At 55.8% G+C, this 12,452-nt stretch overlaps 1 protein-coding gene across 1 annotated transcript; it reads left to right on the forward strand.

Moving 5' to 3' along the window:
- The first annotated feature begins 677 nt into the window (after nucleotides 1–677).
- Nucleotides 678–11,468, forward strand: NCKIPSD (NCK interacting protein with SH3 domain). The gene is made up of 13 exons (XM_004676198.2): nucleotides 678–966; nucleotides 3,544–3,653; nucleotides 3,872–4,076; nucleotides 4,268–4,358; nucleotides 4,605–5,095; nucleotides 6,270–6,440; nucleotides 6,597–6,683; nucleotides 6,768–6,906; nucleotides 7,004–7,084; nucleotides 7,274–7,402; nucleotides 7,502–7,594; nucleotides 7,725–7,897; nucleotides 10,557–11,468. The coding sequence occupies exons 1-13, from the start codon at nucleotides 796–798 to the stop codon at nucleotides 10,758–10,760; spliced, it is 2,145 nt and encodes a 714-aa protein (XP_004676255.1). The 5' UTR covers nucleotides 678–795; the 3' UTR covers nucleotides 10,761–11,468.
- The last annotated feature ends 984 nt before the right edge of the window (nucleotides 11,469–12,452 follow it).

Consider the following 12,452-nt stretch of genomic DNA (forward strand, 5'->3'; position numbering starts at 1 on the left):
TTTTTTGTTTTTTTTTAAAGATTTATTTACGCATACAAGAACTGGGGTACCAATCAGAGGTGTGTGTGGGTGGGTGGGGGGGAGGTGTGTGAGAGGATTCACCAGAGTGGGGAGCAGGACAGGCAGATCAACTGAAACACTATTGAGGGGAGCAGTGGGCCGGACAGGAGAGGTCTGCTGCACCATGTGGGTCAGCTCCCTGGCCAGGGAATGGAACTGCGGATACCTCATAGTGCTGCGCTTTAACCTACTGCGCCACCAAGCAGGGCTATGGTTCCTGTTTTTAAGTGCCCCCTTCTCTTCCTCCCTATTGCCTACTCCAGCACCGTGTGGTTAGAGCAGAGACTTGGAGACCAAATCCCCGCAGGTGAGATCCAACAATGGGAGTACTCTGATGGGGTCGATTTCAAAGTGGGGACACTGGCTGTGTTTTGGGGCTGTGTGTGGAACCCTCCTACCAAAGGCAGGACGGGCCGCAGCACTCCCGGCTGCATCAGGGAAAGCGAATGGAGGGCGGGAGAAGGTGAATGGGCTCCAAGGAGGCCTGCAGTCGCAGGTACCGCGCGGGCTGAAACGGCAGCGGACTCCCGAACCGCGCCGCCTGGGAGACCACGAGGGGGCGCTGCGCTCACGTGCGTGGGCAGATACGCCCCAGGGGCGGGGCCACGCCAGGCGCGCGCGCGCACGCGCAGTGTGTTACGGGGCGGGGCGAGCGCGGCGACGCGCTCCCGGCCTGGCGCTCTGGTTCCGCAGACCCGGTTGCCCACCCTGCCCGGCCCGGTCTGTCCTGTCTCCATGTACCGCGCGCTGTACGCGTTCCGCTCGGCGGAGCCCAATGCGCTGGCTTTCGCCGCGGGGGAAACCTTCCTGGTGCTGGAACGCAGCAGCGCGCACTGGTGGCTGGCGGCGCGGGCGCGCAGTGGCGAGACTGGCTACGTGCCGCCCGCCTACCTGCACCGCCTGCAGGTGAGTGTGCCCCTCCCCGGCCCGACCTCAGTGGTCGCTAGTTCCGGATCCCACTACAGGTCAGTCGGCGCGAGCGCGAAACCCTAAGCCCGTCGGGACCTCCAAAAGATAAGGAGTTGAAACCCCAGCCTATGCGGACTGGTACCCCAAGAACCAACACCCCCACAGAGCAGGCCCATGACAGCCAACTCTGATGACTCCAATCTTTCCAAACACTGAGACTCCTCGCGACCCCAGATCCACTGGAACCCAGTATATCTGTAGAATCCAGGAGTCAGCTGTGAGGTTCCCGACCCGTCGAATTCTAACCAGTTCCTGCCACCCTGTCCCTGCGTCCAGCTCACTTGCCCAGTTTCTGCCCTGCCACCTCCAGCAACTCAGGGCTCATACTGCCCAGTCTGCGTGGCATGGGGCTGGAGAGTAGGAGTTGGCAACTGTAGGGCCACCCACCCCCAACCTTCTCCTGTCACTGACACACATGGTCCATGAGGCTTCATGGAAGCTTCAGAGCTAAGGTGACGTCACTCCATAGCAAATCTGGTCTGTTGGCAAACATGGACTCTGGTAGAGGGTCCTGGGATGTGGGGCTCAGCTCCTTAGCTAGGCCATTGCCTCCACCACGGAAATCCAGCCGCCTTAGACGCCACCTGTTTTCCCAACCATCATCCATGTCCTCACCCCTCTCCAACTTGGACTGTGGATCCCTAGACACCCCCATTTCCTAGGTGACCCCCCAAGCCCTGAAATCTCCATGTCTCTCACCTTCCTGTATTTAGTCACACCCTAAGCTTGTCTAGACCCCATTCCCACCCACAACTCTTGAGTGTAGGATTCCAGTCCCTGCTGACATGCCCTGATACCATTCTCCCCTCCTTCTCTCAAGCCTCAGACCCTGACTTCCAGTCTTTCTCTGAAAGTACTGGAATCCTTAGCCTGGAGGGGAGCTGTTCCCCTGGTGAGGAAGTGAGGTCTTTCCATGACTCCTCTGGTCTGACTATGGCCATTTCCTTCCAGTGGAGGCAGCTCCAGTTCCTGTTCCCCAAGAATAGCCCTGGTGTGGGGGCTGGGGTGCAGTGCTCCCGCTGTTCTAGTCAGACCACAGTGGGAAGGAGGGATTGGAGCCTCCTGACAGACACCTCCACCCCATCCTTTAGGAAACCTTTAGGAAACATCCCAAGTTCAGAACAGAAATAGCAGGGTAAATTTGGAGATGTCATCTGCTCTTACTAGAAGGAACGAGCCCTGGGTGCTGGGTGCTCTGAAGCTGTCAGAGGAGTGCCTAGACTGAGTGTGTCAGATTCCTCCTTCCTGGGGCTGGGGGCTTGTTGGAGTCCTCTGGGGAAAGTCCCGTCTGTCGCTTGCCAGGGACCTGCAAGGCTGCCTTCTCTAGCCAAGTTGCGTGGGGCTGGATGTTTGGGAGAACAGAAAGGCTGCCATCCTCTCTGTCCCTGGGTTTCTCTGTTTATCTCTGTCTGTTTCCTTAACCACTCTGTGTCAACCCAACTCTCCACATGTGTGTGTCTTTTTTTCACTCATTCTCTCCCCTTCTGTCTTTGGCTCTCATTTCTTTCTGCGTCGTTTCCCTCAGCCTGTCTTCCCCTCCCCCCTGTGCCTGTCTTCCTAAATTTCTGTATTTGTCTCAATCTTTCTCTTTAGCTCCCTTTTCTGTCCCCTGTCTCCCAGCACTCTGGCATTCTCCATACTACCTGGGGGCCTTTGCTGACTTCTGTGTCCTTCTGTCAGCTTCTCAAACCGGCTCTGGAGTGATGTCACATCAATTCTGAGGCTTCTGTGTAGCCTGACAGACCATGTGTGCCAGTGGTGGGGAGGGATGGAGGTAGCTGGTCTCATGGCTGCCACCCCCAATCCTAATCGCTTGCCAAACAGACAAGGTAAATTGGACCCCCAGAATTGCTGCGGATGGCAACCCAGAAACTGGGACAGAGACAAGGACCCTCTTTCATTTCCGTCTTTTGCCACAAACCCAAAACTGCTGTTTCACAGGGCAGGGCTGGAAGAATCCTAGAACAGTTTGGGGGAGGATGAGGGCCGGCAACAAAGGAAATCCTTTCAGCTGGTCCTCAACTTCCAGGGCCTGCGAAGGCTCTGTGAGAACAAGGCTATTCTGGAGCATGACCTTGGTTTTGTGAAGGACCTACAAGATCCAAAGTGATTTTTTAAGGGTTCCAGACACTAGAGGCTCCCTGTTTTGCATCTCAGCCTGTGCCTGGGAACAGACGAAGCGTGTATTCCTGGCCTTAGGCTAGTGATCCCTGGGCTATGTTTTTGCTCTAGACCCCTGGTTTTCAGCGACATCTTAGCTGAGGACATCGCTGACATAGCATATACCAGCGGAACCCCCAAATGTGAAGCGGCAACATGGGGCCGTTCATACTCGGGCTCTGGGATGCAGTTTGAGAGCCTCATTTCATGTTCCGGTTCAGCTTTCTGTACTCACAGCTAGTATTTCAGGCCTCATCTGTCGCTCTCTGTCTGCCTCAGGTTCCACCCTGGGCTGAGTACCCCCACTTGGACCCTAGGTCTAATTGGCCTCTTGCCGCCCCACCCCCCACCTAGGGCCTGGAGCAGGATGTCCTCCAAGCCATTGACCGGGCCATTGAGGCTGTGCACAATGCAGCCATGCGGGATGGCGGCAAGTACAGCTTGGAACAGCGCGGAGTCCTCCAGTGAGTGGGGAAAAGGGGTTTCCCAGTGAGCGTGGGGTAGGCTGTGACCTTCAGTGAGTACTAGGGGTGTGTGAAGGCCGGGTTGGGGCGGTACTGAGTTGTGGGAGGTGGGAAAGGCTGGGCTGTGAGGGCCAGCATCCCACAGGGAACATGTGAGAATTTTGGGAGTCGTGAGGTAACCCCTCCACCGCCACCCTACTCATCTTCCCCTCTGTCAGGAAGCTGATCCACCACCGGAAGGAGACCCTGTCTCGCAGGGGCCCCTCGGCCTCCAGCCCAGCAGCTATGACACCATCCACCAGCGACCACCATTTGGATGCCGCTGCTGCCAGGCAGCCCAATGGGGTGTGTCGAGCTGGGTTCGAGCGGCAACACAGCCTGCCCAGTTCTGAGTATCTTGGGGCAGATGGAGGCCTCTACCAGGTACATGGAGAACATCCTGGAGAAGGGAGGTGGGTGGGGCATGAGACTTCATCCAGAGGCTCGAAGGGTCCCCTTGCATCAGTAAAGCAGCCCAGAGCCATAGCCTTGCCTAGGCCAGGAGCTCAGGGCCCTAGCCAGGCTCCTGGCCCAGGTGGCAGCCTGTTTCCCCAGTCCCATTTCTGTCCTCCCAGATCCCACCACAACCTCGCCGAGCAGCACCTGCAACGCCACCTCCACCTGTGAAGCGTCGAGACCGTGAGGCCCTGGTGGTCTCAGGGAGCGGTGAGAAAGCAGGGTGGGGGACTTGGGGTCACCCTGTGCTTGGAGTGGTTGCTCTCCTGTCAGGAAGGTAGGGGCTCCAGGCTCGGGGGGAAACAGGGCACGTGTTGGAGCAGTTGGGGGCTTTGGGCTTGGTGGGGAGGGTCTGACAGAGAAACTGGGCCCTGTACCGGGGGACAGAAGCCCTGGGCTTGGAGGGGTAAGGGCTCCAGAGGCTGCCCCAGCACAGCCTCCACTCTCTGCCCACAGGCGGCCGCAACACCACGCCCTCGGGGGGCAGTTCTGTGTCCAGCGGCTCCTCAGTCAGCAGCACCTCTCTTGACACGCTCTATACTGGCTCCAGCTCATCTGAGCCGGGCCCCAGCTGCTCACCCACGCCCCCACCCGTGCCCCGCCGAGGCACCCATACCACTGTATCGCAGACTCAGCCTCCTCCCTCCAAGGCACCAGCCCCAAAGCCCCCTACAGAGGAGGTGGCAGTTGATGCAACCTCAGTCCCCGATGAGCTGGAGTCCCTGGGTGCGCTGAGCCTGGGGACCACAGAGGAGAAGGCGGTGGCTGAGACGGCCGTGCCCAAGACCATCGGGGCAGAGCTGATGGAGCTCGTGCGGAGAAACACTGGCCTGAGCCATGAGCTGTGCCGTGTGGCCATTGGCGTCGTGGTGGGCCACATCCAGGCCTCCGTGCCAGCCAGCTCGCCTGTCATGGAGCAGGTCCTCCTCTCGCTGGTAGAGGGCAAGGTGAGGGTGGGCAGCAGGGCCAGGGGCGTCCCCATTCTCAGGCCGCCCTGCCACCCCTGCCCCATTCCCACCCTCACACTTGTGTCCAGCTTTACCTGCAAATATTTGTTAAGCTTTAGCTCTGGACCTTTATTGTGCTGGTTTTAGGGACATTTGAGCTGATTTTTGAAAGAGAAAGGGAGGAAGAGCATTCCAGGGAGAGGCTCAGCCAGAACGAGAGCCATGAGACAGGCTGAGCTTGGCTCACAGGAAGAAGGGGAACAAGGCCAGCATGGCTGGAAGGGAGGGGCCATGTAGTATGGGGAAGGTGAGACCAGCGGTGGGTGGCTGGGAGTTCTGTCCAGCTGCAGGGAAGGAATCACATAGGAAGTGAGTGAGGACTGTGCTCTGCTGGCCTTGGCAGTGGAGAGAAGTAGATGCTTTGAAATCTATGGCGGATGCTTAAATGCTGACTCAGATGTGAATGAAGTGTGTTGGCATCATGGGGTGGGTGGAATTCTTTGCTAAGGTTGGGACATTTGGGTCAGAGAGCAGAGTTGGAGGGCTGTGAGCCCAGTCTATACATGGGGGCCAGATGCAGAGAGGTTTCTCCTTCGGGCTCTGCGTCTCCCTCAGCGCTGGTTGGGGGTAGGGGCAGCAGCAGGTCAGTGGTGTTGCCTGTGATGGCTGTGGTGGGCCAAGCTGGTGAGGTTTAAGGGAAACACAGGAGCTGGGTAGATGACAGGCCTGCTGCTACTTAATGGAATGGAGGTTGGGCAAACCCAGTCAGTGACAGTGAGTGTCCTCATGGGAGATGTTTGTCCAGGTCTGGGCTGAGAGGCCAGGTGTTAGAAAGCACCCCACAGATGTGTTTCATGTACACACCTGGCTCAGGCGGTTATCAGGATCAGGCTTCACTGGAGTTACTGGGAGAAGGGAGAGTAGAACCTGGCCAGTGTCACTGAGGGCCTTTTAGTTGAGGGATGAGCCATAGGAACAGGTCTTCTGTGAGAGCTCGAGGGGGAGGGGGAGAAAGCCAGGGTCTGTCTCATAGGCCCTAGGAGGACCAATGCCTGACATTGGCCTGGAGCTCATGCCCTGGCCTTGGGCTCTGGATTGGGCTGCAGGTCCTGGGGACTGTGGAGGTGGTGGTGGGCAGGGAGTGTGCTCAGCTATGCCTTGCCTCTCCCCCCAGGACCTGAGCACTGCCTTGCCTTCAGGGCAGGTCTGCCATGACCAGCAGCGCCTGGAAGTAATCTTTGCAGACCTGGCTCGGCGGAAGGACGATGCCCAGCAGCGCAGCTGGGCCCTGTACGAGGATGAGAGTGTCATCCGCTGCTACCTGGAGGAGCTGCTGCATATTCTGGTACGGGTGCGGGCCTGTGTGTCTTCCAGTATGAGGAGCAGTGACACCCCTCCATCCCTTTCCAGTGCTCATGAGTCTCCCCTGTACAGTACTCAGCTCGCTCACATGTAGTCTCAGCGCTCACTCAGTGACTGCCGTACTTCCTTCTCCCTGCAGACTGATGCAGACCCTGAAGTTTGCAAGAAAATGTGCAAGAGAAATGAGTTCGAGTCTGTCCTGGCCTTGGTGGCCTATTACCAAATGGTGTGTGAGACACAGGGGAGGTGTTGTGGAGGGACCTGTACAGGTTGGGATTCCGGGCACTGAGCTCACAGGCTTCCCTGTCAGGAGCACCGGGTGTCATTGCGGCTGCTGCTCCTCAAGTGCTTCGGTGCCATGTGCAGCCTGGATGCAGCCATCATCTCCACCCTGGTGTCGTCTGTTCTCCCTGTGGAGCTGGCCCGGGACATGCAGACAGACACACAGGGTGAGGCGAGGGGGGTGGGGGAGCGCCCTGCCATTTGGTGGGGAGAGGGAGATCCTGCCGTCTGTAGGAGCTCTCACTGCCTGCCTTGCTTTCCCAGATCACCAGAAACTCTGTTACTCTGCCCTCATCCTGGCCATGGTGTTCTCCATGGGGGAGGCAGTGCCCTATGCACACTATGGTAAGAAGGCAGGTCACTGACCAGCTGGCTGCAGAAAACCCCTCATCTGGGACCCATGACCTGAGGACCTGGGGACCCACCGGCCATGGGTAGGGTAGGGTGTCCTAGGGCTCACAAAAATCCAGGGAGACTAGGTGGTGCGGGGGAACAAGGGACAGGGCTGCAGACTTCTGTGTACCTCCCTCCCAGAGCACCTGGGCACACCCTTCGCCCAGTTCCTGCTGAGTATTGTCGAGGATGGGCTGCCCTTGGACACCACAGAGCAGCTACCGGATCTCTGCATGAACCTGCTTCTGGCTCTCAACTTACACCTGCAAGGTAGGGGCAGGACCCTGGCAGGGGGTAGCTAGCCAGCTTGGGAGCCCTCTAGAAAAAGAGCCAGCCTCTGCTCTTGTTCTACACCACATCCTTCCTTAGCTCCTGACCAGAATGTTATCATGGCTGCCCTGAGCAAACACGCCAATGTCAAGATCTTCTCTGAGAAGCTGCTGCTGCTCCTGAACAGAGGAGGTAAGGACCCAGGGGTCTGTGCTCTGCCACTTCAGTGTCCCGTGACGCCATGACTCCCATAAAATTCCCTGGGGTGCCTCTGGACATCCAAGACAGTTCACACTCTGACCCCTTCTCCCCTGCTTTGTAGATGACCCCGTGCGCATCTTCAAACACGAGCCACAGCCGCCGCACTCCATCCTCAAGTTCCTGCAGGATGTGTTTGCCAGCTCTGCCACAGCTGCCATCTTCTACCACACAGACATGATGGCGCTCATTGACATCACTGTGCGGCACATCGCGGACCTGTCACCTGGAGACAAGGTGCCTGGAGGTGGCTGCAGCAGGGGTGGTTGCAGTATGGAAAGAGAAACAAAATTGGAGGGCAGGGGAGAGACAGGAGGGATGGGGTGCTGCTGGAGACAGATGAGTGTGGGGCACTTCTCCCTGATGACAGGCATGCCAAGACCAAAGAAGCCAACCTTGAGGTGATCTGGAGGAGAGCTGTGTGGAGTGGAGGGGGTGAGGAAAGGGAAGTACAGTTCATGCAAAGCCTTGGCAGTAGCTCCGGGAGGTTGTGCTCTCTTCTCAGAGGAAAGGAAGTGCATTCCAAGTGGAATGCAGTCTGCGAGTGAGCGGAGGAGCCCGCTGCAGCGTGCAGCTGTGCAGGTGGCCGGGTGGGGTGGGGAGAGGCCGTGGCCATGGGAAATGGAGTCAGGCTAGGGGCATGTTAGAAGTGGCTCCAGCAGGAAGCTGGAGCAACTATGTCGACGCAGTACTGATTGCTGAAGTGGGAAAGACATTCATTCATTCGTTCATTTGTTTGTTTATGCATGCGTGCATGCATGCATACAAGAACTGAGGTGCAGGCCAAAGTGGGGAGGGTAGTGGTGAGAGGATTCATCAGAGTCAGAATGGGGAGCACAGAAGATGGATCTACTGAAGTACACTGCTGAGGGGAGCAGTGGGCAGGTCAAGAGACATCTGCTGCGCCATGTGGGTCACCTCACTGGCTGGGCATCAAACTCATGCTGCCATGGCTGCGGATAGCTACATAGTGCTGAGATTTAATCCCTTGTGCCACCAGAGAGGCTTGGGAAGAACATTTATGGGGACAGTACCATTGTGTTTTGCTGTGTCAGTATTAAGGAGGTATTGATAGACGCCCTTGTAACAGGACACCAGGGAGACAGTGTGCTGCAAGTTTGGACTGGAGAGAGCAGAGTTGTCTGGACACAGCTGTGATGGGAAGCCTGTGACTGGGTACTCATCTAGGGAGTGAGATGCACAGGGCAGGAGGAAGTGCAGGTCTCGGCCTGGGCACAGCAGGGGCAAGCATGAGGAACCCATGAGGAAAACCACCAGAGCCACATGTTTGTTACATGTTAGGGCCCCGAGTAAGATGAGAGCTGATACTTGGCAGAATTTGCCACACAGAGGTCAGTGGTGATTGACAAGCAGTGTCAGTGGAGGGGAGAGACCTGAGTGGGAAGTTTAAGAAAGAGTTTAAGTTGGAAAGCAGTGGAAATGAGGAAGAAGTTGAAAGCCAGCATGGAGATAATATTTGTGAATTTTTTTGTGAAGGGTACAGAGAAAAGGATTTACTGGAGGTAGGTATGGGTCAGAGAAAGTGTGTAAAGGCTGAAGATGCCACCACCTCATATGTCTGAGCCAGAAGGAATGATCCAGTATGTACAGAGAAATGGTCCATGTTTGGGGAGAATGGACCATTGCAGCAGTGAAGAAAATGAGCAGGTCCAGGCCCGTGGGGAGGGATGGCCCAGTGAGCTGGAGCAGCAGGACACACAGCTGAGCGGGGAAGAGGAGTTTCTGAAAGACTGCTTGTTTTCTCCATGAAGCACAAGGCCAGGAACCAGGCAATTTGGGTTTAGACACCTACAGCAGGTCGCAGTGGTCTTTTAAGGGAACATTCACAGTGGCAAAAGTGGTGGGGGTCCCAGACAGTGCCACATGTCCCTTTGAGGTTGGGGCATGTGAGTTTCTTTGGGTCACTACTGCAGACACTGGGATTGGATTTGCTGGTGTTTTGGTTGACTGTTAACAGGGTGGTGCCAGCTAACAGAATTGGTGTTGACTCCTGTAGTCAAACATAAGGAGAGAAATAATGGATGGTGATGAGGGCAGACACAGACTAAAGTATTTGACACAGAAAACTTGCTGGGTTAGGTGTCAAATTGGAGAGTCTTGTAGAAGCTTGTTTAACACCCGAGGTGCTGAAAGGCTGGGTTGGGGGTGGGGCTGCTGGAAGTGGATTAAGGGCTGGGTCCTAGAGATGGATTGGTTTTGGGGTGCAGGGAAGAAGGCTCATAGGCGCCCTTCTCTATTTTTCCTGTGCATTTGAATGGACAGCAGTTCTTTATTAAGATAAAGAACATAAGAAATCACCTTTGGGAAGATGGGGATAGTCATAAATTTGATGATGGAGATACGGATTTGAGGTCTCTGAGATACGCAGGAGATATCAAGTGAGCATTTGGCTATTTTCACCTGGAGAGGTCTAGGCGAGAGCTATAAGTAGGTGTGAATATTTAGAATATTCACAGCTACTTACTATTTGAAGTCACTATTTGAAGCTGTGGGTGTGAATAAGACCTTCCAAGGAAGAGGATAAGGTGAGCAGCAGAGGGCCTCTGGCCCACTGGCAGCAGCCCCATGTGGGCCCAGCATTAAAGGGTAGGCACCCTGCACTGCTTCTTGCCAAATCTAAGTCAGCACACCTTGGGTCAGCCACATTCTGGAACTATCTGTGACTGCAGTGATTCATTCATTCACTTATTCAACAACGATCAAAGGCCAGTTCCATGTCAGGTGCATTTTGGGTGCTGGGATGCAGCCCTGATCACTGATGTGAGCTGGTCCATAGTCCAGGAGTCCATGTGGCTCCCATGAGGCAGTCATGGCCCCTCTGGTAGCAGTTGCAGTGCCTTTCTGAGATCCCTGAGCTTGCCTGCTCTCCCCACAGCTGCGCATGGAGTACCTCTCTCTGATGCATGCCGTGGTCCGCTCCACACCCTACCTGCAGCACCGCCACCGGCTACCAGACCTGCAGGCCACACTGCGGCGCATCCTGATGGAGGAGGAAGCCTCACCACAGTGCCAGATGGACCGCATGATTGTCCGGGAGATGTGCAAAGAATTCCCACTGTTGGGCGAGGCCCCCAGCTAGCACCTTCCTTTCCTCCCTTCCCTGTAGCCCTGGGCAGGGTGCAGGGACTTGGAGGCTGGGCCCTAAGAATGTTTTGCACTGACAGTGTGAGGGGAGGTGGTAGTGGAAGGCACCTGAGCTGGACCTCCCTACCTGAAATAGAGTTAATTCGAGGGGCCAAGTGTAGGATTGGGGACCACGCCCTGGGAGCTGTGTTGGGGCAAAGAGACTATGTGAGCTGAGGCCCCACCACCTCCCCGTAGGCTGCCTCTTCAGCATGCCCCTTCTCCCCTGCCATACACACGTGCGCATAGAGTCCTGCTGCTGCGCCAGGCGGGGCCAGAGGCCCCATCCCCACCCTTGCCTGGTCTGTGTCCTGGGCTTCAGCAAGCCATGTCCCTGGGGCGAGGGAGGCACCTCCCAACAGCTCTGTTCTTTGCCTTAGCTTTGCAGTGAGTGCTGCTCATGTGCCCCCCACCCGCACCCATGGTGGGAGGATGCGCTGCCCCTTGTTCCCACCCCCAGGGACCTTGGCCAAGCTCCTGCTTTGAAAGCAGGATCTTGGAGCTAGATTGTCCACCCTGGAGCCTCATAGAGTGGGGTGATGGCACTCAGAAAGCCAATGACAGAATCTATTTTCTCTGTAAAAATGTAGACTGACAAGCCATGTGTATTTTCCTATGTGCTGCAACTTCACCTTTGGAAATAAATCACAGGCATCTGGAAACAGGCTTCCCTTTGCTCGTAGGTGGTGGTGGGAAAGGCAGGCAGGCACTGGAGCCTCAGCTCATCACTGGCTTGGCCTGCCCTCTCCGGCCTGAGGACGTAATGGTTCCTGATGAGCTTGTCCCTCAAGGGCCCTTGAGCCCTGCTCTAGCTTCCCTTCCCTGAGTTCCCACTTTCCTGGGCCACAGTCAGAGCCAGGAGAGCCCTGTGGTGTTGTAGTAAATGCACTCCAGGTGTCACTCACCTCTTTGCCTCTGCCTTGAATGTTATCTCTCTACTGAAATGTTCTCATCCTTCAGTAGCTGTTCTGCATGAAGTAGACCCACCCTTAGCCCTGGGCTCCCTATGCAGCTAGGCCCTGCCTGGTTCTGTTTCCCTTCCCCATTTGTCACTGGGCCAAGATTCCCCCACTTGGTAGCCTCAGCAGAAATTTGGTAATTATAGTAGGGCAAAAAGAGTGTCTCAACAAACGGGACAGATTATTAGTACTCTTTGAGGGCAGTCAGGGGCCGATGTGTGCACAAAATATTCCTTGTGGGCTCCCACGTTAACCAAGCTTGTCACCGTGAGGAGGAGAGGAGAGTCAGTAACTGGTCTGAGTGGTTTTCATCAATTCCTTTCATTTTTTACTCAAGATAGTTCTTATCCAGCTAGATTCCACACATCTAGTCACTGATACTATGATTTCCAGTCTTGATTTTCCTTTCTCAGTGGACTACAGAAACAGAGAACTGTTCTTCGAAATGGTATAACAGTGAAAAGCACAGATTCTCAGGAAGCTGAGGCAGGAACCTTTGTTTCTATGCCTTGCTCTGTTCTGTGTTTTTAACACTTGCTGACCTCATGGGAAGAGCAGGGCTGTACTGTGTAATTTGTCTCAGTGCTGGGACCGAAGAAAAACAAGTGTGGCCTGATGGAGGATCAGAAGCACCTACCTCTATTGCAGGATATTCCAAGGCCCTTGGCATGTGTTTATAAGGGAGGCAG

The sequence above is a fragment of the Condylura cristata genome, unplaced genomic scaffold (assembly GCF_000260355.1).
Source record: "Condylura cristata isolate star-nosed mole 26May11 unplaced genomic scaffold, ConCri1.0 scaffold00004, whole genome shotgun sequence".
NCBI lineage: Eukaryota > Metazoa > Chordata > Mammalia > Eulipotyphla > Talpidae > Condylura > Condylura cristata.